Raw genomic sequence first — 27,375 nt, 5'->3', positions numbered from 1 at the left:
AAAAAGGAAGTGTGTATATTTGTGTGCGTATATTTGCTGCTGCAGAGATGTTTTAAGAAAGAGAGAGGAAGAGAGCGAAGGTGTATTCAGTTAATGTGGTGCTATGCAATGCTGAATTGATGTGATGTTTGATGGTCCTGAAGCAATGCATGTTGGTAAGAAGGTCCTGTTGAATAGTATTTTTTTTACTTGTGTTCTTGTAGAACTGAATACCTTACTCTGTGTAACCCAAAGCCAGATAGTCTTATTTTAGGATAATAGATTATATTTGTCTTTGGCAAAGGACAGAAACAATTGTGTGTTTGACACTGATGTCCTTTGTTTGTATTTTTTTTTTAAACCTTAAAAATGGATGTTCGAATAAGATTCTAGTCAGCACTGTAGAATACAACTATTTTAAAGTTGGGGTTATAATGGATAGTAAAATCCCTGGTAAAAATAATGGAATCCCCACACTCGATGGACCTCATTGAGGTTGTTATTTTTATTTTTTTTTCCAAAAAGAAAAAATGACAACAGCATGACACAAAACGATTTAATTGTATAAGTGAACATTCTGGCTTTATAAAACCTTGAAAATATTTAATACAATCGTTATGAATTTTGGCTTTTTTTTTTCAGATGGAATAGATTAAGCATGATCACTCAATCGTATGAAGTAAATGATGGAATCACTTTGTATTTTGTATTTCTAAAACAAATGCATGCAAAAGTGTAATTTACAAATGATTTCTACAGTTTAAAGATAGTGGCTGAAGAAAGACATGAAAAACAAAAACAGGAGTCAATGTTTGTGACTGAAATGTAAGAAACCTGTTGAAGCAAATGGTATTTATGTACAGGAAAGTCACACATGAACCATCACTACCACCTAAAGAGAAGAAAACAAAGTCAGTGGGTGAAAAAGAAGCAGTCATGGATTGCTGTTCCAATTAAATATATTCGGATGACTGCCTGAGGGGAAAAAAAACCCCATAAAACTTCAATGCAATAGTTTTTAGTTGAGTACTGTTTTATTTTGTTATTTTATTTTTTTGTTGATGATTTAAATTCAATTCAATTCATCCTTTCATCCATTTTCTATACCCACTTAATCCCATTCAGGATTGTGAAGGGCTGGAGCTATCATTGGGCAAAAGGCGGGGTACATCCTGAACAGGCTGCCAATCCATCACAGGGCCACATAGAAACAAACAAAACAGGCAAAGGTGCTAACCACTGTGCAGCCCTCAATTCAATTCAGTTTTATTGATATAGCGGCAAATTGCAACAATGTCATCTCAACGCACTTTAAAGATACATTCCAGTTGAAGCCAATCGGAATCCGATTCATTCTACTACAATCATGGTCCCATCAAATCAAATTGATTAATTTCAAAATGGTCCATTTCATACAGATCCAATAATAAAATAATTGTCGCGCTAAGGAAACTACCAGATTGTGCTGAAACTTCTCTCCGATCCAATCCACCATCCTGAGCATGCACAAGGTGCCTGTGGAAAGAGAAAACTCCCTGTGAACAGTTAGAAACCTCTGATAGTTTGTAGTAGAGCTGCTGCTCCTCTGCATTGAAAAGAGGCAGCTGAGATGGTTCAGGCTTCTTGTTAGAATGCCTCCTGGCCATCTCCCTTTAGAGGTTTTCCGGGCATGTCCAACTGGGAGGAGGCACATCCGAAACTTGCTGGAAGGATTACGTATCCCTTCTTGCCTGGGAACGCCTTGGGATCCCCCAGGAGAAGTTGAAATGTCGCTGAAGGGAGGAATGTCTGGGTTTCTCTCCTGAACCTGTTGCCTCTGCGACCCAACTTCTCATGAACAGAAAACAGTGGTCCTTTCAAAACCATTCAGTTACCCCTGATGAAATCAACTTAATTAGCGTCTACAGCCAAAAGGCATGTAACTAACTATCAATAAAGTGGAAATTAGGAAATTATTTTGCAGAAAAATTAACGAAAAACAATTATTAGTAATTTAAAAAAATCAGTAATTGTGTGGGTAGTTATTGCTATGGGTAGACATTCTATGTTGCAGCTGAACACACACGATGTTGATCACTATGTTATGTAGAGGTTGTGCAAAGTTGTCCATTATTTTAGGCATATTTTGAAGTGTGCACTGCATGCCACCTATGTCCTATTTGGCCTGGGCCCTTTTGGATTGAGAGGTTGCATGACTTGGCTGGCTTGATCCAAGCCTTTTCAGGAGCCTGGATGTCCATTTATCTGTCTGGAGGAGAGTGGAGACATTGTCCATGCAGCTTTGGAGTGCTGGGAGTTGTTGCCCTAACTGAGAGGTATGCCTAGAGTTGGCTTTATTCCAGGCACATATTTAAGTCGATATTATATCCATTCATAGCACCCCCACACATCTGCACCAAAACAGCCGAAACAAGAAATCCATCCTTCGTAACATAGAGGGGAAAGGACAGTTTATAATCTGAGAGGCCGAGTGTGGGAGGAGTGCACAAATGATAGTTGATGATGAAAGGTATGTCTCATGTCCTCATCCCATTACACAGCATCAAGTTTCTCTTTCAGTGTTGCTGCATGCAAAACATACACAACATATTCTACCAGCCGCGCTCTGCAATAGTTCACAAGGTCCAAGACTGACAGCATCTGAGTTCATGATGGCTTTCGCTCTTTCTGGTGACAAATGCCGACATCCTTCTTCCAAAACACATTCCAGATAATGCACACTTGACTGATAAAATTTAATCTTTGCTAGGAAGGCTTTATGTCCTCCTTCAGCAAGGTAGTTCAGAAGAACTAAGCTGTCCTACAAACAGTCTTGTCACGTGGGACTCGCCAGAACAATATCATCAATGTAGGTGATATGGCCCTGGTAGAGTAAACTATAACTGGTGTGGCATATAATGTTGCCAAATCAACCAAACTCATTGGAAGTCTGGTTAAAAATATATTGCTCATGTTTGTATGTAAATGCAAACATATCCTGTGTATTCTTGTGTACCAGGATAGAAAAATAAGCAGAACAAAGATCAATCACTGTGTACCACTTGGAGTCTGCTGGAATTGCTGCTGCATTGATCTTCCTCAAATCATGTATAACTGTATTTATAAAAATATATATCTGTATATTTCAAAATAGGGTTTATTGGAGTAGTATTGGGTAATTTTTTTTTTTGCTCAACAATGAGAAATGAATGCCGACACCACTATCGGAGAAGCTATGTGGTCTGGGATCACTGCACAGACAAATGCCATCCTTGGTGTCACCTGTGTCACCTGAGCTGTCGAAGAGAGGAGCATCACAAGAGGACGCAGAAGCGGGGCTAGCAGCCAGGTGTATGTTGTGGACTGAAGGCTAACCCTAGCTGACCAGTTCTCCCCTAAGTACTACTGGCCAACATACACTCTCTGAACAATAAACTAGACTACCTCAGACTCCAACTGACTACACAGCCTGAATGTGTAATTGCTGTGTTTATTTTCACTGAAACGTGGCTCCAGTCAGTCAATGTGCTCGACACAGCTCCTCAGCTAGAAACTATCACCGTTTACTGTGGAGGGCAACAGTTAGAACTCCAGTAAGACCCACAGTGGCGGGCTCTGAGTTTGTGTCAACATAGACTGGTGTGCAGTCTATGTTTCGGTCGTCGATACCTACGGCTCATTACAGCTGGAGTTTTTAGTGGCAAGATGCCGTCCATTTTACCTACCAAGGGAATTGACCTATTTTACGCTATCAGGTTCATAAATACTTAGCTATATTAAAGATAGAGGATTATTGTATTTCTTTTTTCTTTTTTAAAATCTGGAATGTAAAATTCTAAAAAAAATTCTAAAATTAGACTTTATTGTGCACTCCTCTTCCATGTTCATGCAGTGTTTTCCTGGTTGATCATGCTTGGACATACCGTGTGGAGCATGCCCGTCAGCAGCTCGAGCAGATCCCCAGACTTTTACCCAGAATGGCTGCCCTCATGGGAGTGGACTTTCATGATGAGACCCCATGTCCAGGCACAGTGGAGGCGATATTGGAGCACATGTGGAAGTACAACCAGACTTATCGCCTTTCACAGGGGGTATGTTACACCACCCCCTGAGTGGACTTCTACTCCTCATGATTTTCCTTCGATGATATTACTGATATACTAAATGATCTTCTTTTGAAGCACTTTGTAACTGAGGTCTTACTTTTTACTTTACTTTTTCTTGCTAACTTAGAGCAAATGTAATGCACTTAATTCCTCTCCTTCTGCTTTTTTTCATATGCAGTCAGCAGAGGAAAAGATTCCAGTGTGGTACATCATGGATGAGTTTGGCTCCCAAGTACAGCACTCTGACCAGCCTAGCTGTGGCATGGTTCCCTTCTTTTTCATCAATGGCCAGCTGGCCTACACTGTACTCTGGCCTCTGCATGACCTGCAGGAAGGAGGTGAAAGCAAACACTAATCCATACACAAAAGCCTCTTTCAGACATGTAGAATATAATAGAATGGAAAAATAATTTATTCATTCCCCGGTGGGGGAAATTCAAATAAGTTAAGTAGCTCAATGTTTTTTAGTTATTTACAAAAACCTGCGTACGTATGAAGTATGAAGTTGACAAATGTTGTTACGCGTTCACACACACGTGTGGTCGCAGATTCTGATGCTATGCGACCGGAAGTTGATCTGCACCGTGCGCACCACTCCGCATACAGGAATGCGTCACATACTTGTTCTGCGTTTCATTTTCATTCAGTAGATGGTGGAATCGATCCAATACGAGATACAGACATATAGGCTTTTGCATGACATGACTCATTTGTTCAATGACGACAGAGAAAGAGCTCTGTTTCTGTTTTTTTTTTTTTTATGCTTTCTCACATAAGACACAAAATCAAAGATAAACATTTGTAAGTTAACCACGCCTCCACAGGTAATCATTTCATTGAGTACTGCTGGAGAGGTGCGTTAGGTTTGTGCACCTAAATAGCTGCAACACACTCCCGGCCGATGAGAGGCTAATTGTATATATATTATTAGATGTAGCCTAAATGGGAAAACAAGGGCAGAAACGTAGTAACCTTGATACTGTTTTTTTTTTTTTTTTTTTTTTTTTTTTTTTTTTTTTTTTTTTTTTTTTTTTTTATTAGTTGTGTGACGCGATGGACATGCAGTTCTTAGCAGTCAGGCACTTCTCGGCATAACAAGTCAGAAGCCTAATTTTGTATTTACTTCAATATCAGTCATTTTTAAAGAAATGACTGTACAGCTGCTCCTGTTTTATTTAGTGAGCATTCAGGATTGTCTTAGAATTCTATATAATTATCATCATTTCGTTATTCCTTAATTATCATATTGCAGCACCACAATCGGTACTTTGTGATATACAAACAGAATACATAAGCAGCCATACACACCATAACTACACATCACTTAATTATAACAATAATAATAATAAAATTCTAGTGTTCGTTTTAATTGTCGTGACAATATGTTTATTTGTACTACAGTGCAGAACATACCAATTGTAGTTGTCAGGATATTTTTATTTTTAAGTAGCTGAAATAATTTTATCGTTTTTTTGTTGTCTGGGTTATTTGTACATACAAATATACAGTCGAATGGGCCATGTTCCGTGACTCCATTGCCGAGGCAGCTGATCGGAGTTGTGGCCGTAAGGTGGTCGGTGCCTGTCGTGGCGGCAACCCTCGAACCTGCTGGTGGACACCAGTGGTGAGGGAAGCCGTCAAGCTGAAGAAGGAGTCCTATCGGGCCTTTTTGGCCAGTGGGACCCTGGAAGCAGCTGATAGGTACCGACGGGCCAGACGGGCTGCGGCTTCGGCGGTTGCTGAGGCAAAAACTCGGGCCTGGGAGGAGTTCGGTGAGACCATGGAGAACGATTTCCGGACGGCCTCGAAGAGATTCTGGTCCACCATCCGGCGTCTCAGGGGGGGGAAGCGGCTCACAGTCAACACTGTTTACAGTGGGGACGGGGCTTTGCTGACCTCAACTAGGGATGTTGTGAGTCGGTGGGGGGAGTACTTCGAGGAACTCCTCAATCCTACCAACACGTGCTTGGAAGAGGCAGAGTCGGAGAGCTCGGAGACGGGGCCTCCCATTTCTGGGGCTGAGGTTGCCGAGGTGGTCAAAAAGCTCCTCGGTGGCAAGGCCCCGGGGGTGGATGAGGTCCGTCCTGAGTTTCTCAAGGCTCTGGATGTTGTAGGGCTGTCTTGGCTGACACGCCTCTGCAGCATCGCGTGGACATCGGGGACAGTGCCTCTGGACTGGCAGATTGGGGTGGTGGTCCCCCTCTTTAAAAAGGGGGACCGGAGGGTGTGTTCCAACTATAGAGGTATCACACTCCTCAGCCTCCCTGGTAAGGTCTATTCGGGGGTATTGGAGAGGAGGATCCGTCGGATAATCGAGCCTCGGATTCAGGAGATGCAGTGTGGCTTTCGTCCTGGCCGTGGAACAGTGGACCAGCTCTATACCCTCGGCAGGATCCTGGAGGGTGCATGGGAGTTCGCCCAACCAGTCTACATGTGTTTTGTGGACTTGGAGAAAGCGTTCGACCGTGTCCCTCGTGGAGTCCTGTGGGGGGTGCTCCGGGAATATGGAGTGCCGGACCCCTTGATAGGGTCCGTTCGGTCTCTGTATGACCGGTGCCAGAGTTTGGTCCGCATTGCCGGCAGTAAGTCGGATACGTTTCCGGTGAGAGTTGGACTCCGTCAGGGCTGCCCTTTGTCACCGATTCTGTTCCTAACTTTTATGGACAGAATTTCTAGGCGCAGCCAGGGCGTTGAGGGTGTCCGATTTGGCGACCTCAGAATCGGGTCTCTGCTTTTTGCAGATGATGTGGTTCTGTTAGCGTCGTCAGGCCGTGACCTTCAGCTCTCACTGGAGCGATTCGCAGCCGAGTGTGAAGCGGCTGGGATGAGAATCAGCACCTCCAAATCCGAGACTATGGTTCTCAGCCGGAAAAGGGTGGAATGCTCTCTCCGGGTCGGGAATGAGATCCTTCCCCAAGTGGAGGAGTTCAAGTATCTCGGGGTCTTGTTCACGAGTGAGGGACGAATGGAGCGGGAGATTGACGGGCGGATCGGTGCGGCGTCTGCAGTGTTGCGGGCTCTGCACCGACCCGTCGTTGTGAAGAGGGAGCTGAGCCAGAAGGCGAAGCTCTCTACTTACTGGTCAATCTACGTTCCCATCCTCACCTATGGTCACGAGTTGTGGGTAGTGACCGAAAGAACAAGATCGCGAATACAAGCGGCCGAAATGGGTTTCCTCCGCAGGGTGTCTGGGCTCTCCCTTAGAGATAGGGTGAGAAGCTCAGTCATCCGGGAGGGGCTCGGAGTAGAACCGCTGCTCCTCCGCATTGAGAGGAGTCAGATGAGGTGGCTCGGGCATCTGGTTAGGATGCCCCCTGGGCGCCTCCCTGGGGAGGTGTTCCGGGCACGTCCCACTGGGAGGAGACCCCGGGGAAGACCCAGGACACGCTGGAGAGACTATGTCTCTCGGCTGGCCTGGGAACGCCTCGGGGTCCCCCCGGAAGAGCTGGAGGAAGTGGCCGGGGACAGAGACGTCTGGGTTTCTCTGCTCAAGCTGCTGCCCCCGTGACCCGACCCCCGGATAAGCGGCAGATGATGATGATGAAATATACAGTCATCCGTTGCGTTCTAACGTGGCATGTGTCTGTACGCACGTTTTTCAGTCTTTATGCAGGTGTCTGCGACACGGTTAAGGCGTTTTGGTGTTAACCTTTTTTTTTTAGTATAGTGCACTGGCATAACAGATCATAAAAGATCAACTTTCGTTGCGTAGCATCAGAATCTGCGAACGCACGTGTGATCACTGCATAACAACATGTGTCAAACAGTGATAGACAGACGTGCATGCGCTGCTTCATACGTACGCGGTTTCTTGTCACGCATATGCCATCAGAATCGTGCGCAACTATTAACTGAACGTGTCACTCGCGTGTGCTTTGACACCTATGCAGCAAACCACGCCTGACGAGTAATATAGTTTCCTCATTGACTTATAATGGTCCCTGCTCACGCGCACATTCATGCGTGAGCACTGCTGCATGCCTGTAATCACACGCCGCGTAGTGACTACGTGTAACATTCATGCTTTTTCTGGCGAACGCACTCATTAACGCTCGCATGAAGATAATTGAACATTTTTGTCACGTGTGAAATACAATCGGCACGTAACAACACACACATAACAAAATAATCATGCGTCCACATACACGTTGCTGGGCATCTCTATGGATGTTTTGACATCGATATCACCTGATATCACGCGTGACAGAGTTTGTGCACATCAGCTCTGCATAAGGGTGAGCATGTGAGAAAAATGTTCTATTATCTTCATGGAAGCGTTAATGCGTGCGTTAGCCAAAAAAACGCATGAATGTTACGCGTAGTCACTACGCGTCATGTGATTACAGGCGTGCAGCAGTGATCACGCATGAACAGGGGACAATTATAAGTCAATGAGGAAACTACATTACACTTCAGGGACAGTTTGCTGCACAGGCGCACGACTGACACGTTCAGTTGATAGTTGCACACTCAATATGAAACTATTCTGACGGCATAATGTGGGGCCCCGTGATGGACAGGTGACCTGTCCAGGGTGTACCCTGCCTCTTGCCCAATGACATTGAGGGTTGAAAAGACCATCAAATGTGACCAAAGATGGAATGCCTGAATTCTGTAACAGATGAATGACACGGTTAATGTTGAATATCCATAATCTGAAAAGTCTGAAAAGAGCTATAATGATTTTAGTAGTTTTCGTATGCTCTTTGTCTTTTTCAGCTGGGCTTTAGAGCACCACTATTAGAATATCCTTTCAAAGAAAACCCAGTTTTTAACCTTGTTCATGTCAGATACCGGCAGGACACAGGACACAGGTGCATGATCAATTTCAAAGTAAGACAGTTTATTATATAAACTTTCTTATCAAGTCTCCGGACAGAGAAATAAACACTTATGAAAATTACTAAGGCTCTGATCACTATAACTATAGAAGCGTCAGAGGCCGGTATAAAACTTAATCAAAAGAAACAGTCTCTCCACTCTAGGAGGAAAACGAAAGGTCTATGAAAAGATTAATATTTAAATTTAACCACACTCTTCTCAAGAGGTGAAACAAAGAAACATGAACCAAGCTGACATATTGTCTTACTAAAATGACCACACTATGGGTAGATCTACTAGTGTGTTTCTCCTATCACAATGCCTCTTTTAGCTTTGCTTTGATTTGTTACATCCATGTGGTTGTCCTTCGGATCAGTAACAAATGTGGCAGAGCAACATGATATCAAATAAAACAAAAATAAGATTAAATTAAATGTACTAATACTAATGCACCCCAAAGGGAAATTATATTGTGGCAGTATTTTTTTTTACCCCAAAAGTCATTATAAACTTCATCAGGTATTGTTATTGCTGCTGACAGGAATAACCATCTGTAAGCATATCTTAAGAAGCCTCTATCTGATCACACTCTGGTATTTCAACATTGTATTGTGCAAAGTGTTGGCAGTGTTGTTCTTTATGTTCATTAACTTGTGCGTAATTCTTCTTTGATTCTTCTTTGATACAATCAGATCCAGGGGCTCCAGAGCAGTCCCCTGTGCAAAGCCAACCTTTATTATCAGTTTGTGAGGTTCCCTTGAGTCTCTGGCTCTGTTGCTGCCACCTAAGCAGATGACTGCGCAGCAGACTGCACTCTCCAACACATACTTGTATGTGATATGCAACATCTTGGTGCAGACATTAAAGGACCTAAGCTTCCTTAAGAAGCTGTTAAACCTTCTTATAAACAGCCACAGTGTTGTATTTCCAGTCAAGTCTTCTATCCAGTTAAACTTCCAGGCATCTGTATTCCTTTACCACATCCACCTCTTTTCCTAGGTTGGAGACAGTGTTTGGCTTTATCCTGGTCCTCCTAAAATCCTCACTACTCAATTTTGTTTTGTGTTCAAGATGAGGGGATTGTTCCCTCACTGCAGATTCATCTTGAGTAGTTCTGGAGATGGCAGGGTTCTTGAGTTGTACTAAAAGTATGACGTGTGAGGAGAGAGGAGAAACTGTGAGAGTAAAGCTTTTTACTCTCACAGGTTAAGAGGTTTTTCTTAGCTGCTGACCGCATTGTGAGACACATACAACCCTTCGGTCTTATAAAGTTGCGGTCTTTTTAACAGGTAGTCAATACCTGTGGAGGTATCCATCAGACATTTCTGGAGCTTTTTGCATAACAATGCTGGCTGATTTAATTTAAAGAACTGGAGAAATCCTCATCGTGCTGCCTGCTTTGTCCAGATGAAAGAGGGCTCACTGAAGCAGGTAGATGATGGCATCTTCAGCACTAACCCCAGGATAACTGTCGTGGGTCCTGAAAGATGTTCACTTGCTAACTTAAAAGGAGTCTCAATGATGTACTGATGTGTGTTGAGATGTTGGTGAGGCTCGGTTAAGATTGTTGGGTAAACATAGTCCTGGTCTGGTCCAGAATTTGACTTATCAACTCTTTTCACCTTCAGAGTTACTGGAATCAAAGCATCAAATCTTAAAACATTGAAAGCAAAAAGACACTGGAGATGAAGAAAGTTCAATAAAGTTGAATAAACCTGAATGTCCCACAGGAAAATCAATTTTCATTCTTTTAATTTCTACCAAAGCCCTGCCTTCTCTTAAAAAAAAACTTTCCTCTGCTCTGCAACAATTAGATCACACCCAAGTCTTCTCCCCTCATCATTGTGGTTTGGGCCAAATCCTACTGCATTTTTAAAAAGCTCTATTTCATCTCACCAGTTCGCATATAGAGCGAACAAAGGATGCGTCGCCATGACCCTGCACAAAGCGCTGAGTCATCTGGACAACTGGCAGAGCTACGTGAGGATGCTCTTTGTGGACTGCAGCTCAGCGTTCAATACAGTGATTCCGGACATCTTAACCACCATATTGCTTGACCTGCAGATCCCACCCCCCACCTGTATCTAGATACAGATTCAGCCCCCACCTCTCCTCCCCAATTACACTTGAACTGGCTCCCCCCAGGGCTGTGTGCCAATACCTCTACTGTACGCCCTGTATACCTATGACTGTACTCCAACCCACCCAACCAACAGCATCATCAAATATGCTGATAATACCACTGTGGTCGAACTCATCTCAGTTAGGGATGAGTCGGCATACAGGGCTGAGGTAGAGGAACTGTCCTTCTGGTGCAGCCTGATTTAACCTGATTCTGACTGTCCATAAAACTTATCATGGACTTCAGGAAGCACAGGCAAGACCACAGTCCCCTTTTCATAAATGGAGAACGTGTGGAAACTGTCAGCATCTTCAGGTTTCTGGGCACCCACATCTCTGGCGATCTCTCCTGGACTCACCACAACAAGGCCCTGGTGAAGAAGGCTTAGGAGTGGCTGCACATCCTGCACATCTTCAGGAAGAACAACCTGGGCAAGAAGCTGCTGCTGGCCTTCTATCACTCTGTGAAAAGTGCATATACATACTGTCTGGGTGTGTGGCACATTGGCTCCAAAGCTGAGGACAGAAAGTCAGTTGCCCTATGCCCTCCCTGGATGACTTGTCCAGATCCTGCTGCTTCAGGAAAACTAGGGCCATCGCAGGAAACCCCTCCCACCCTGCCCATCACTAGTTTGACTGGCTGCGCTCTGGACGGCACTTCAGGTCAATCAAGTGTCACACCAGCAGACTGACAAACAGCTTCTTCCACTGGGCCATACCGACTACAAATAATCAATGACATGCCCACTCTCACCCACAGCCCCACACAGTTTTTTATTCTTGTGTGTGTGTACAGATGTGATACAGGTCCATATGTGAATACACTAGACTGCCAAAAGTATTCTCTCATCTGCCTTTACATGCTTATGAATTTAAGTGACATCCTATTGTTAATCCATAGGGAATATGCATAATCCATAGGGATTAACAATAACAATTAACACTGATCCATCGTCCAGCGTAAATGCTCCCTGGCCCATGCTAGACGATGACACCTGTGCCTGGTGGTGTGGTTAGGTACCCTTGCAGGTAGTCTAGCACCACAGACCACTGAAGACGTAAACAGTTTTGAATGGTCTGATGCAACACTTGGGTGCCTCTCGCCTCCCTTAAGTGTGCCTGGAGTTGAGTGACATTCATCATCCAGTTCTGCAGGGCACTGTTCACAATGAAGCGTTCATCAGTGTGGGATGTGGCCAAAGGACGTCCACTTCTGCCTTTCTGTGACTTTTCCAGTCTCTCTGTATCTCTGGTGCAAGCTGCTGGTAACACTCTGTGACACTTAAGCTCAGTGGCCATGTTCATCTGAGAACATCCTGTTTGAAGCCTCGCAAGTGCGAGGTACTATGAATTGTTTGGCGTCGTTTTGGTCTCATGTTGTCAAAATGTGAACAGCATGATGAGTATTATTTATTTAAATACCAATTCTAATTGAACCAGTAAATGTATTGGTTGATTCATAGATCAAACATCTGTTGGGAATTTTGCCATTAAGCTCCTTGTTTGAGAACAGCAACTTGAACAGCTGAGCATGTGCATTCAAAAGTTTACAGAAGGTCACATTACGTTCACCTGTAAAGGTTATCATGCATTTTAGAGTCAACTTTTTTGTGAGTAGTGTATGTATACGCATCTGGAAAATTTGTATAATTCTTTCATACCTTACCCCTTTTATTTTATTTTATGTAATTTAATTTAGTTTATTCGGTGCACAAGCGTATGTGGATCACCCACAATGCCATTGTACCCTGGTTTGCAATGACAATAAAGTCTATTTTATTCTATTATTGTGTGTTTATTTTTGATAATCCATAAAATTTAAAAATTTTTTAATCTTAAAAATAACATTGAAACAAGTTACTTAGTAAGTAGACAGTATCTATTTACTTCACACTATTATAGAGTGTACACTATAATTAGATATCTAGTGAGAGTGACATTATGGAAGTGTGACAAGGAGGGTGTTAGTGTTGATCTGATCTGAACTTATTGAAATGCATGTTCAGATCATTAGCTCTGTCCAGGCTTCCATCAGTTTCATCCTCTTTCACCTTAAAGCCTGGATTTTTTTCATTCCTGATGACACATCACATTGTTTTGCTGGTGCTTGCTTTCTATTTTTTTTTTTGTACACCAACTGGCTCTCTGTTATCTTCTTTTATATTTGTTTTCAGCTGTTTGGAACAGTTGTCAATAACAACCTGCCCCCCTTTGTGAAGACTTTCTCTTTGATGTTTAGCATCTTTTTAAGGTCACTGGAAAAATATTCTCCACAAAGAAGTTAAAGTGTTAATTTTGTCAAACACTCATGGCATTGATATTGTCACCATGTTGCTCACCGAGGGCATTTTGTTTTTTCACTCAAAGCATCCCCACAGATCATCTTAAGCCTCCTTAGACCATTTTTAGAGTCTGTCTGATGACAAGTTGTCGCTTAAGAAGAACAGTTGGAAGTGAGGACAACCTGATTGTGGTCTGATTTTACTTATGGAGTATAGGGAGAGGAGCTGTTTGCATCTTTAATATTTAGAATAAATCTTACTTTTTATTGCCTTTAGTGGAGCATTTGACAAACTGTTGGTTGGGGGTGTAGCAGAAACGGAGACTTGGTTGAAATCTCTTGAAATCACCATAAATGCATTGGGATGTTTTGTTTGGAGCATGGGAACAATTTAGCTCATGATGTCACATGCAGTGGCACCAGGTAATATATACACTGTTCCTAGAATAACATAGATAAAGTCTCTCAGTAGATAATGTGGTCACAGCTGGCAGTTCAGTGTCACTGGTAGAGGTCTTCTCCATCACAGTGACATATCCAGGATTACGTCATCTGTTGTTAGCAAGCACTGTGATACCTCCATCTTTGTTTTTGCTGCTGCTCTTAATGTCTCTATGAGCTCATATTGCCTTAAAGTTTTGTAGAGGGGTGTTGGGAGTCCAGAATACGCTCCTGCAACCATGTCTGATTGAGACACATAAAACTGATTTCTCTGTCTTTCTGAGAGCTCCAAGCTCATCCATTTTGTTTGGTAGCAATCTAACCGACCCAATCAGTATCGAGAAAGACCTGGACTGAGTTTCCTCCACCTGTTCCTCTGTCTTTCCCCTGCTCAACATCCACGACGATTCCTCTTTATATCAAGTAAACTGTCAAGTTTATTGACAATTATGGTTTTGGTAAATCAAGATGTCAGGAGAAGGATGTTTTATTCAGCTGGTTTTCAATACGCTCAATAAGTCAAGTTATAGATAATGTAGATGAAAAAAAAAATGCCAGGTACATTTTGACTTTTTATGTGAGACTAAATCTTAATAGATTATCCGACTAATTGTGTATCCACTTACATAATTGTGAGTATTCATCATTTCATTTATATATACCAAACTGTGCTTGGAAACTTGTATAAACTCTGATCCTTGGGAGGTAGCACTGTATCTAACTTTTTTCCACACCACTGCCCTTCCTTTGACAGTCTTGGCAAGTCTCAAAAATAACAACCACTAGATTTGCAGCAAGCTTATTTTTGGAAGCAAGCTGCAAACCTTTATATGTAGAATATGTACACCAGTCATGCTCCTAAAATCAGCTATTGTATTACATGCAGTGAAAGGACTGGAATCAGGCTGGATACCAGACAGTATTAAAAGCATAACAACTATGTGAAACTTGCACAAGAAAACAAACTAACAGCTATTGATATTGTAGCAGTTGGACCGAGTAGATATGACCTATGATTTTTTTTTTTTAAATAGCAGAACCCACAGGCAGTAAAACTGACTAAGATCGTTGGATGATATTCAATATTCATATGCAAGAAACGGACCATTATTTTGATTTTCCTGACGACCTGTTGATGAGCTGCTTCAAGATTGTGAACAGCATAACCAGTGAGACTCAATGCTGTGAAACCACAGATAATCACATAAAAGTCAATACAGGGCCAGAGGGAAATGCTGGTTTATTTCAGTTCAATTCTTCTTATAGCTGACCTACAGCTAAGCTAAGCCTGGTCCCTTGGCTACTAATGCTGCTGTTGCTGTGTCCTGGTAGCTTGGAATTTTATTTCTACTATTGCTGCTGTTGTGACCTTGATTATCTTTAACATGCATGTTCCATCTGGTTTCATTATCACGGTTCTAAAATGGCACCACACTAGTGGCAACCTGTTGCAGTACCTCTGGACATCTTATTTCTTTCTTTAAATCTTAAAAAAAAAGTAATGCATTTTCTTTCTGTGAAAACACAGATATTCTAAAACAATTTTCTATATTGCTTAAGGTGCTGTGCTGCTGGGAGGATTTCTGCAGATAGCTAAAATAAAATAAAGATAAACTAAAATTGCTAATGTGTTGGATCAGTTGATTGAGATTTTCAAAGCCCAAGTAATGCCTGGAATAAGACTCTAAATCCAGATCAATTGAATAGGAGATGTCTTGATGACAGAGGAGGAACAAAATTTTTAAAAAAGAGCAGGAACTTTAAACCATTTCATCCCCAATCATCTTGGAAAGTGCATGATTGCTGGCAGATAAAATGGATGAGCTTGGAGTGCTGACAAGCACTCAGCAGTGATATCAGGAAAGCAGTATTATTTTTGACATGGCAGCAGGAACATCACTAACACTTCTCTACTTACCTTTAAGACTATATGGGCAGACACGGACTGCAGACATTATTGAATTTTGAATCTTGAATCTTGACGATTTCCACAGATGAAGTATCCCGTGATTATGCATATGGAGAGACGAACTCACTGGTGAGACGATGTCGTCTACTACCCTGGATACCAGATAATCTCGAAAGGGTTAGCAGCATCATTACAGAGCCCCCGGACTCATATTATGAGGTAAGGATCATCTCTTTAATTTACGTATACATTGGTTAGCACTGTCGCCTCACAGTTAGAGGGTTCCAGGTTCAACTCCCAGCTTGGGCCTTTCTGTGTGGAGTTTGGATGTTCTCCCAGTGTATGCGTGGGTTCTCTCCAGGTACTCTGGCTTCCTTCCACTGTCCAAAAACATGCATGTTAGGTTAATTGGTGTCTCTGAAATTGTCCTTAGGAGTGAGCGTGTGTGTGGTTGTTTGTCTGTGTGGCCCTGTGATGGACTGGTGACCTGTCCAGGTACTCCGCCTCTCGCCCACTGGGATAGGCTCCAGCCCCCTGTTACCCCGATTAAGTGGGTAGTTTTTAAAAAATTTTATTTATTTATTAGCACATGAAAGATATATAAAACAGCATAATAAAAAAGTAAAACAACAAGAAAAAAACATACAAAGTATCCAGTAGATAAAGCAAATGTGCAGCAGATACCAAAAAAAACCCTAAGGGCTTGTCAAGTGTTAAAGATAAACATTCAGCGTAAACTTAATTTACAGTAATGTGAACAACAACATACAACAATTAGAAAAGAGAGAAAGAAAAGCAATATTGTGTGGTGATGTAAAGAAAATATGTGGGTTATGCACTGCTCAAGTGGGCCAATAGAAAGTTAATTCATTGTTTCTTTAATTAATTTATGCTTGTACAATTTCTGAGGTGAATTGGTAATGAATTCCAAAATTGAGGACCTCTAAATCTAATTGAGAACTGAGAAAAAGTAGACTTGAAAAAAATGGGATGGAGATTATTTGCTGACCTAGTGTTGAAATTATGAATCTGGAAATTTAACAGAAATACAGTCTGGAAACAGACAGGAAGTAACTCGTGAATGGATTGATAAACAAAAATACATATTTGAAACATATTTAAGGCAAAAATAGGAAGAATACTTGATTGAAACAGGGGTGTGGATCTTGTGAATCTGTTAGAAAATGTTATCATTTTGATGAATCGTTTTTCGTTCCGGTTGAGGGAGCTCTTGAAAGTACTTGCCCAATTAATATTACAATATGAAATGAAAGGATAGATCATAGTACAATATAGATTAATCAAGATTTTTACCAGGCAATAGATGGTGTATTCTTCTGATTACTCCAATTTTCTTTGCAATATTATTAGAAATAGACAGAATATGATTTTTCCAAGTAAGACTTTCACCAATTGAAGTATCTAAGAATTTTGTTACCGTGACCCTTTCCAAGATATTATTGTCAATATAAACATTATATTAAGTGACAATTTGTTTGCTTTAAACCAGTCAAAGTCAACTTTGCACAATTCTGTGTTCATTTCTGATATTAATTTAGGTCCATTCTTACCAGATAAAAAAATATTGGAGTCATCTGCAAACAAAATAAATTATGCTTTAGTTGTTGACATATATAGGTCATTTACATAAATAAAAAACAGTAAAGGGCCCAAAATTGATCCTTGGGGCAAACCACATGAAAACAACTTTAAAGCAGTGAGGTATTGTTTCTGTAATAAAATGTCATGATTGACCGTATCGAATGCTTTCGATGGATCTAGAAATACTTTAGTATCTGTAGCCTGAGTAATGTTATTATCGGTAGCCAAGTCGAGTGAGGGCCATAGAGGTGGAATGATTCTCTCTGAACCCATACTGATGGTAGTATAAAATGTTATTGTCATTAAGGTATCTAGACAAACGATTAAAAACTAGTTTTCTAATACTTAGTAGGATGGAAATCGGTCTATAATTAGAGAATAACGAGGGATCATCAGATTTGAAGAGAGGAATGACTTTAGCCCATGTCAGAAAAATTCTCTCAAAATTAGGCTCAGAGTCGCTGGATACGATTAACACAAAACATTTATTTCTTGCAAGAAAGAGACAAGTCCGCACAACCTGTCAGGAAGCTGGCTCAGAGTTGTCTGACTAACAAAATGGTACTATTGCTATTTATATTGTTTCTGTTTGCTGGCCACACAATGTTATGGGAAAAGGACATTGCTAGCCACACAATGTTATGGCACTAGCCATTCAGTGTTATGGGAAAACGACTTAGACAGTCAAAAACTATTTTGCTTGCAGCTTTTCTCATAGTATAACTATATGACTATATAAATTTTCTAACAGCCCATTTAAACTGAGCAGGAAATATACCAATTTCAAGGGAGAGATTAAAAACATGAAGGAGAGGTTAGATGATATATGGAAGGTTTGTTTTAAGTATTGAGGATTTCAATTCATCATGACCTGGTGCAGATAGTTTCATTTTGTTAACAACGTCAATGAGTTCAATCTCAGTGATGGGGCAAAATGTAAAAGAAGAAGGGGGGCACTTAATCCCTCCAGTGGATAGCGGGGTCTGTGGTATCTTGTCTGCGAGTGAAGGACCAATAGGGCCAAATAAATTATTGAATTCACTAGCTATATCGAGGGAATCTGATGGAGCTTTATTAACTCCTTAAAACTCCCTTTGTACAATCCTGTAATTTTTTTATGAATAAGTTCATTGATAGTCCTCCATGTGTTTTTCATATTATTCTGAGATTCAGTGAATTTATTTCAGTGATTTTGATATTCTCATCAAGTGATTCAATTTATTTCTATGAATTGTATACCGATTCAGAAATAATGGCGTGGGATTGGTGAGATAGTCACGTTAGAGTTTATGCTTCTTGGCTTCTAGCCCATTGGTTAACCAGGATTTACTTGGATTAGTTAATTTCCTTTTAATTCTTTGAAGTGGAAAGGCATCAGCAAAGGTCTTAAAATATATAGCATGGAAGATGTCATAAGCCATTTGAGTTTAATTTTTAGATACAACTGCAGACCAGCTAACAATGGATAATTCATTAATGGACCTACTCATATTACTATTATTAGATTTACGAAGGAAAATGTCACCAGGTGTAGTAGATGAATTTGAGCCCATTTGTGGGCTCAAGATAAAACACAGGAAGGTGGTCAGATAAGTCACAGAATGAAATGCCGGGTAACCCCGCAGCACAATAGAAATGAGTAAATATATTGTAAATCAGTGTTTCGTTTGAGGCAGTGTTTCTAATAGCTTATTATGAGGGAGAAGAAGGACGTGGCATTGAGATGGTTAATAAATTGAGATGACTGATTATTTAGGGGATTAATATTAAAGTCACCTGTAATATAGCAGGGTTTTTTTTCAGTGGTGATCTTACTGAGGGTAGAATAAAAGCTGTCAATAAAACGATTGATATTGGAATTAGGTGGTCTATAAATGCAGTCAATAATAAAGGCCTTGTTAGAGGAAGGCTCAACAAGCTCTATAAAAACAGTCTCTGCTTCATCTCCCACCATCATAACAAGATCATTTCGAAGGGAGGATTTGATGTTCTCCTTCATAAAGAGAGACACAGCTCCTCCACAATGCACAAGTCTGAAACAGGGATAGTGATTATAATTAGTCATGGGAAACAGAAACTTGTTTGGCTTTTCAGCCATGTTTCGGTCAAGCCTATAACTGAAAACTCAATTGGCAGCAAACCAAGATAATCAATGAAATTGTCAAAATGTTTAGGTAAATTACGAATATTAAGGTGAAACAAGGAAAAACAATTGTCATTAGCAATCTTTTTATCAACACAGAGAGACTTAAAGGAGTCCTCAGAAAAATAAGAACAGGGTAAAGGGCCTTGTTTAAAAACATTGCAGTTAGCATCAGGGTCAGCATCTGAGAGGGGAAGAAGATACTGTTATCTTCATGAGAGCAGCTAGTACTTATAGATAGGGGTCGGAGTGAAGTGTTCATGACCATAAAATAATTAAATATTCAGCTTAGTTAGGATGGGCCTGGAGCAGTGCGAGGGGGATGCACAACTAGCTGGTCATATTTCAGGTAGGCCACGTTACCTTGGTTGCGTGCCTCCCTAAGCTGGGGGAGAAGTTCTTGCCTTCTAGGCCGGACCTTTTCTGAAAAGTCCTCATTAATATAGAACTTAGAACCATTCAGATATTTGGTTCTTTTTAGAATGTCCTCTTTGTCTTTAAACCGAAGAAGTTTCTCCACCACAGATCTTGGTCCACCTTCAGCATCAAACTTACCGGCCCTGTGGGCTCTTTCTAACTCAATATGAGAGGGGTCCATCTTTAGATGATCTCCAATTATTTTTTATTTACCTTGACCTCAGATTCATGCCATGTTTCAGTTTTGGAATCAGGGATGCCATGAAATAGTAGGTTGTTGTGTCTGGTTTGGTTTTCTAAATAATCACATTTAGCTGACAGATTACTTAGAGAAGATTGCATATTATCCAAATCTTTACTCGCTGTTTTATGACAGCCCAGAGAGGTTTTATATCCAATTTTTAAATCCTCAAGTTCAGCTTGAGAAAATTCCAGACTCTGTGTAATCCTGCCAACATCACTGCTCAGACTGTCCAGTCATTTGTTGGTGGAGTCCAGGATCATCTGAGCAAATTATTTGAATTACTTTTCCTGCTGTTCCAACAGGTCTTTGTAGAAAGGTTTTTGTTGGTCAAGCAGTTCATGAAGAACTTTGAGTGATACTAAGTCATTGGCTTACTAAGTGGCTTTTTTTGGGAGGCATTGTGGAAGGATGAATGGTAGCTTCCTTGGTGGTAACTCCCTGAAGGCCTGATAGCCAGATGATGGTGGTGGGAGTTCGTTGGAGGCCTGCTAGACTGGTGGTAGTGGGAGCTGAGGCCTGTTAGCCTGGTGGTGGTGGGAGCTCCTTGGAGGCCTGCTAGCGGTTCAGGTTATCCTGGTCCCAGCACACAGAGAGAGAGTAGCCAGCGAAACTAGCGTAAAACATACAAACATAAAGATTATGATTGGTGCAAACTAGATTGATCGTTGTGTTGAACTGGATTGGAAAAGCTTGAGTAAGCAGAGCTGATAAGATATTTACAGAAAGATTTCAGATCCCTTTTCAATGCACATTTTCTTATATTGTGGATATTAAATATTGTGAGTTGACAGATAAAAAGAAAATAGACATTTGAGAGATTGTATGTCCATAAAGTCTACTTTCACCCCGTGTCTCACCAGGATATTAAATAAGAACAATTATACTCCTTTTCCACCAGTTCACACAGATCCCAGGCACCTTAATGACATGTCAGTGAAATTATTTGGTCAAATTCCTCACGGATCAAGCCTCAATATACAGTGCATGTTTTCCAATACCATCCCAAGGGAAAAGGGAATGTATAACTTTTGAGCCTGTGCTCCAAACCTTATGTTCGAATGGGACATCTGAGCCCCAGATAGGATTGTGTGGTTTGAAGATTGCGACACTTCTCTGTTGTCGCTTATGAAGGGAGGGTAGTTGGCCACGGTAGATCTTATAGGTGTGGTCGGTGACCCACACCGGTGCACAGACTCCCGTCCAGTTGATGGGCAACATCGGATATACATTATGTCCGCATAACCACCAGCCGTTCTGGATGAGGTACGTCCCGTTCGATGGTGCGGACATGTTGGTTGGGGAGCCTTCTCCAGTTGCTGTGGCAATCCCGTCTTGGCACTCAGAAGTGATGTTTAGAGCTCCCATCCAGGCTCCTCCCTGTGGGCAGCCCTTGCTTTTGCACAGATGCGTCTCATTTCCTTGAGTGAAGCAAGTGAAGTTCTGCCCTTTGGGAATGTGGAGATATGCTACTTGTGGTGTGGGTTTCCCTCTGATTGTGATGTTCATTTTAGCCCAGAACAATGTACTGCATGTCATTGATCCCAATACCTGCCATTGAGGCCATACATTTCGCTTCAGTTTCATTCACACACTTGGCTGCAAGATGGGTCTACATAGAGGAAGGGGGAAGCTTGGAACACACATAACATCCCTCAGCTCCGTCAGGTTGTCCCACTGTGGATTTCACATACCTGTACCATGTATTTGTGTCGAATGGGTGTTTCGGGTCCCATGTCCAGTCCTTGTAGTCCACATCATGGGTCCATCTCTTTTCCCGGTTTGGTTTGGGATCACTTTGGACACCTAGGATGAATACAGACAATACACACGCTACAGCCGCAGCGCAGCTGAGTAACACCTTTTGTGTTCCCATTGCACCCTCGGCCTATCAGAGTGAGGATCAGTTGGTTTCTTCACTGACGTTGAGACACCTCACTCTAAATAATGAGGTCCCTTTGTAGTCAGGCTTCCCCACCACTCTGAAATTAGGGGTCCAACACTCTCTGTAACTTACAGTGGCTGAGGTGGATCCAGCTGGGCCTTTCAGCAATCTTCACTGCAGTAGGTGTGGTCAGGAGCACTTGGTATGGTCCTTCCCACCGTGGGCTGGCCCAGTTCTTCCTTTTGATGACTTTGATGTACACCCAGTCACCTGCTTTGATGGGACGGTCAACCTGTGGAAGAGAGGAATCAGAAGGCAGTAAATTTGCATTGGACACGTCTTTCTGGTTTAGTGTCCTGATCATATAATCTGCCAGAGTCTGTTCTTCATCTGCTTTCTGTAAGTCTGATGAAAACACTGGTAACCTATATGGTCTCCCATGGACTATCTCAAACGGAGTTAATCCTTCTGATGTGGGAGTGATTCTCATATAGAGTTTCACCAGGTCCAAGCATTCTGGCCATGGACGGCCAGTAGTTTCCATGCACTTTTTCAATCTGCTTTTGATAGTGCCGTTTGTTCTTTCCACAAGGCCTGCACTTTGAGGGTGGTAGGCACAATGATTTTTCAAATCCATTCCCAAATGCTCTGCCATTTTCTGAACTACTTTATTCACGAAGTGTGGTCCATTGTCACTGTAAATGGTTTGTGGGATGCCGTGGGCTGGGATGATAGTTTTGCAAATAGCCTTAGCTACTGCTAGTGCATCAGCTAGCTTTGATGGAACTATCTCAACCCATTTGGAAAAAGCATCGACCATCACTAAACAGTACTTGTGAGGTCCACTTTGTGCAAGTTCAATGAAGTCCACGTGCATTGTTTGAAACGGGTAAGAGGGTTTTGGAAAAGAGCCTCTTTTTGGTCTCATGTTTCCTTGGGGGTTATGCTTCACACACACAAGACATGCTTTACAAAAAATTTTTAAGTAGGAATTTAATCCGTACGTTGTAAAGTGTTGTTGTATGATAGCACTCATCCCTCCTGTTGACACATGGCAAGGCCCATGTGTCACAATTGCTGCTGCTTTGAAAAGGGATTTAGGCAGAACTGGTTTTTCATTCACTTGAAAAATCCCATCAGAGTTTTGTGTGGCACCTTTTGTGGTCCACATCTGTTTTTCTTGTACTGATGCATTCTGTTGCATATCTGTTAGTACAGTTTGGTCAATAAGTTGTTTATCATCGGTGTGTGATAAACATTTGTCATGTCCATGTTTTCCTGTAGCTGCTTCTTTTGCTACTTGGTCTGCAAATCTGTTGCCATTGGAGACTTCATCTTTGCCTGTAGTGTGTGCAGCACACTTGCACACTGCTAATTTGGCTGGCAACTGTATAGCTTGAAGGAGATCAGTCAGAAGGGAGACATGTGTTGCAGGTTTACCTGTGGATGTTGTCATGCCTCTGCGTTCCCATTGTTTTGCAAAATAAAACAAGGTTGAGAAAGCATATTGGCTGTCAGTGTAGATTGTTACCTCATGTCCTTCTGCTAATTTGCATGCTCTAGTCAGTGCAATAAGCTCAGCAGCTTGTGCTGACATTTGGCTAGGGAGTTTGGCTGCCTCTACCACTCTGGAGGGCAGTTGGACTATTGCATAGCCACTTCGATTGTTACCTTGTGGGTCTTTGGAACATGACCCATCAACAAACCATTTTTCTCCTACAGTGAGAGGTGTATCACTGAGGTCTGGTCTTGGTAACTGCAAATGTTCTGTTGTTTCCAGACAGTTGTGTGGTGTACCATCTTCAGGTAATGGAATCAATGTTGCAGGGTTTAAGACGGTACATCTTTTCACCACCAGGTGGGGCTGAGACAGCAGTGTGGCTGTGTATGATAGATGTCTGGCTGGTGAAAGGAAATTAATTTTGCTTTGCAACAACAGCACGTCCACAGCATGTGGGACCAAAAGTTCCATTTTATGAAACAACACGACATCTGCTGATTGGTTGACTGCAAGAGCAGCTGCACAAACAGCTTGGACACACTCAGTTAAAGCTTGGGCCACTGGGTCCAACTTCTTTGAGTAGAAAGCTACAGGTTTCAATCTGCCACCATGGTTCTGCAACAACACTGAAGTCATGTAGCCATTTTTGCAGTCCACTGTCTGAACAAAGGTTTTACTGTAGTCTGGTAACACGAGAGTTGTGGTTTCCATCAAGGCTTGTTTTAAAACTACAAATGCTGTCTCAGTTTCAGGGGTCCACTTGATTTTATCAGACATTGTCATGGGGACACCGTAAATGAGATTCTGCAAAGTGTGAGTTTTTTCTGCATAATGTGGAATCCACGCTCTGCAGTAGTTACAAAGTCCTAGGAAGGACATAATTTGTTTCTTTGTCTCTGGTTTAGGCACGTCAGCTATAGTTTGTTTTCTAGCTGTTTGTATCTGTCTGCCTGCGGCTGACAGTGTGTGGCCCAAATAGTTCACCTCTTTTCTCACCCACTGGAGCTTATCTTTTGATACTTTGTTTCCAGTTTTGTAGAGGTGCTGCAACAGAGCAAGAGAGTCTTCTCTGCATGCTTCCTCTGTTTCTGATGCCACCAAAATGTCATCCACATACACAAGCAACTGGCTTCGCTCGGGCATGTGAAAATCTGCCAAACGGGCCATTATTGCTTGGGTAAAGACGGTGGGGCTGTCAGCAAACCCTTGTGGCAATCTGGTGTAGGTGTATCCTTGACCCTCATATGTGAATGCAAACCAGAACTGAGAGTCTGGGTGAATTGGGACTGAGAAAAAGGCGTTACTGAGGTCAACTACAGTAAAGAACTTTTTATCAGGCTTTAGAGAGTTCAACAATGTGTGTGGATCAGGTACATTTGGAGCTCTTGTTTCAACTGCTTCATTTACAGCACGTAGATCTTGAATCATACGCCAGTCTTTACCATTTGCTTTTTGCACTGGAAAGATTGGTGTATTACATGGGGAATCTGGGCATGGTCTGATTATTTCCCCTTTGTTAAGGTCTGTTACCACTGGTGAGATGCCCTTCACTGCCTCATGTTTCAGAGGGTATTGTTTTACTCTGGGCCTCCAGTCTGATCGAGGTTTAATTTGTACTGGAGGTATGGATGTTAAAAGTCCAACATCAGAAGGACCCTTTGACCACAGTTTTTCTGGGATCTCTGCCAATTCAGCTTCTTCTTTGGCAGTTAGAAAAACGTCAGTTTGTCATGGGAGGGGGTGCACTTGTGCTTCGCACGTTGCTGCACCACCGAAAGGTTGTCTCCACATGTCACAGCTGGGACTGTAATTCCAGTTTTCATCACTGCTCTCATAATCATTTGCAACTGTTGCCATTTTTGTTCTCAGGCCAGCATCTGTCCAAGTTATGTTCTCAGGCCTGAACAGAGAGATATGAGGGGTAGCTGATAACTTGTAGCCGGATGCTCGATCCACAGGGAGGAGTACAGTCACAGCAGCAAATGACCTTCGGTCAGTGTACATGTGAAGCAATCCCACTACAACAGGAGACATTTTGGCAAATTCTTTGACGTATGTGTCATGGGGATCAGTCAAAACATTCATGGTTACATGTAATTGACTATGCGTCATTTCTGTCTCTGGATTTAGTAGTTGTTCACGTGCTTCTCGTAGCATTCTGCTAGGAAGGTGAGGATCAAACTTTGGGCTCAAATCATACGAACAATACACACTGTTGTCATCTGTGCAGGATGCATAAACGTCAACATCTCTGACTCTGCAAGCTTTCATTCCGTTTTTAATTGGGACGATGGCGATGCCCAGCCGGGTCATCAAGTCTCTTCCCAACAGGTTAACAGGGCATTTTGGTGAAATCACTACAGAGGCTGAAATAGTGAGTTTAGCTTCTTCATCTGCAACAGTCAAAGCTTTAAAAAGAATATTCTTTGTGTGTTTGTCCATCTGCTGATTTAACCCAAATGCTATTTTGAGACTGTTTTAAACCTGGGACATGTGTTTTAAGAACTGTTTTGCATGCACCACTGTCACATAGAAACTCGGTAGGTTTACCATTTATTTTTAACACTACATAGGGTTTCTCTTTGAGTGCATTCAAAACGTCCCAAGCTGCGTGGACATCAACAACCATCTCATCTGTAGGATTAGAGGAGTCAGAGGTTTTTGATGTCTAGTTAGGAGTTATACCTTCCTCTGTCTCCTCTTCCTCCTTTGTAATTATCTTGTTTTTTCTTTGGACAATCTCTGGACCAATGTCCCTGTTCTCCACAGTAATAACTGTCCTATTGTAATTTAGCCTTTAATCCGATTCTTTACAGTGTCATGTAACCTCACTGAGTTTGTGGACTGTCTTACCAGAGAACACTGGACTTATTGTATGCTAATGTTAATAAGGCATACAGCTGCTCCCTATTCCCCCCTCTGGGTAGGTCAGACCACAACCTGGTGCTCCTCAGCCCCTGTTATCTTCCTCTGGTGAAGAGTCAGCCTGTGACCACAAAGGCAGTGAGGAGATGGTCAGAGGAGAGTCATGAGACACTATAGGGCTGCTTTGAGGTGACAGACTGGCAGGCATTCTGTGAGCCGCACAGAGAGGATGGGCTTACAGAGTGCATAACAGACTACATCTCCTGTGTGGACTCCACTTTCCCAACCAGGACTGTTTATTGTAACCCAAACAACAAGTTGTGGGCTGACAAAGGACATCAAAGCCATCCTCAACGACAAGAAAAGGGCCTTCAAAGCTGGTAACCAGGAGGAGATGAGAACAATTTGAGGGTAACTAAAGGTGAAAGTGTTACCCTCAAAGGTGAAAGTCAGGGAGACTAAAGCGTAGTTTATACTTCTCATCTTACCCGCTCAACCAGATATATGCTCACCTGGATAAGCCAGCGAGTATTGTGAGGGTCATGTTCTTTGACTTCTCCAGTGCATTGAACACCATCTGTCCAGCTCTCCTGGGTGACAAGCTCACTGCGATGCAGGTAGATGCTCCCCTCATGTCCTGGATTGTGAAATACTTGACTGGCAGACCACAGTACATGTGCTTGCATCACTCTGCCATAGTTGGATGTCTGTTGTGGACAACTTTGTCACATGGTGTAAGCAGAAGAATCTGCAGCTCAACGAGGCAAAGACGAAGGAACCGGTTGTGGAACTGAGGAGGATCAAGGCACCAGTGACCACTGTCTCCAGCCAGAGGAACAATGTGGACATTGTACAGGACTACAAATATCTGGGAGTACACACTGACAATAAACTGGACTGGACAAAGAACACTGAGGTCCTTCAACATCTGCCGGACTATGCGCAGGATCTTTTATGAGTCTGTGGTGGCTAGTGCAATCCTCTTTGCTGTTGCATGCTGGGGCAGCAGGCTGAGGGTAGCGGATGCCAACAGACTCAACAAACTGATCCGCAAGGCCAGTGATGTGGTGGGAGTGGAGCTAGA

At 42.3% G+C, this 27,375-nt stretch overlaps 1 protein-coding gene across 1 annotated transcript in view; it reads left to right on the top strand.

Moving 5' to 3' along the window:
- ttll12 (tubulin tyrosine ligase-like family, member 12) overlaps positions 1 to 27,375 on the top strand; it is a 73,119-nt gene that overhangs the window by 7,584 nt on the left and 38,160 nt on the right. The window contains exons 3-5 of the mRNA XM_072377212.1: positions 3,851 to 4,049; positions 4,243 to 4,402; positions 15,723 to 15,856. Of these exons, the coding sequence (XP_072233313.1) occupies positions 3,851 to 4,049; positions 4,243 to 4,402; positions 15,723 to 15,856 (493 nt within the window). The remainder of the gene's footprint in view (positions 1 to 3,850; positions 4,050 to 4,242; positions 4,403 to 15,722; positions 15,857 to 27,375) is intronic.

Source organism: Leuresthes tenuis, unplaced genomic scaffold (genome assembly GCF_036924035.1).
Source record: "Leuresthes tenuis unplaced genomic scaffold, fLeuTen1.0.hap1 SCAF_23, whole genome shotgun sequence".
Lineage (NCBI taxonomy): Eukaryota > Metazoa > Chordata > Actinopteri > Atheriniformes > Atherinopsidae > Leuresthes > Leuresthes tenuis.
The sequence above is the reverse complement of the archived record's forward strand: the minus strand, read 5'-3'. Positions and strand labels throughout refer to the sequence as shown.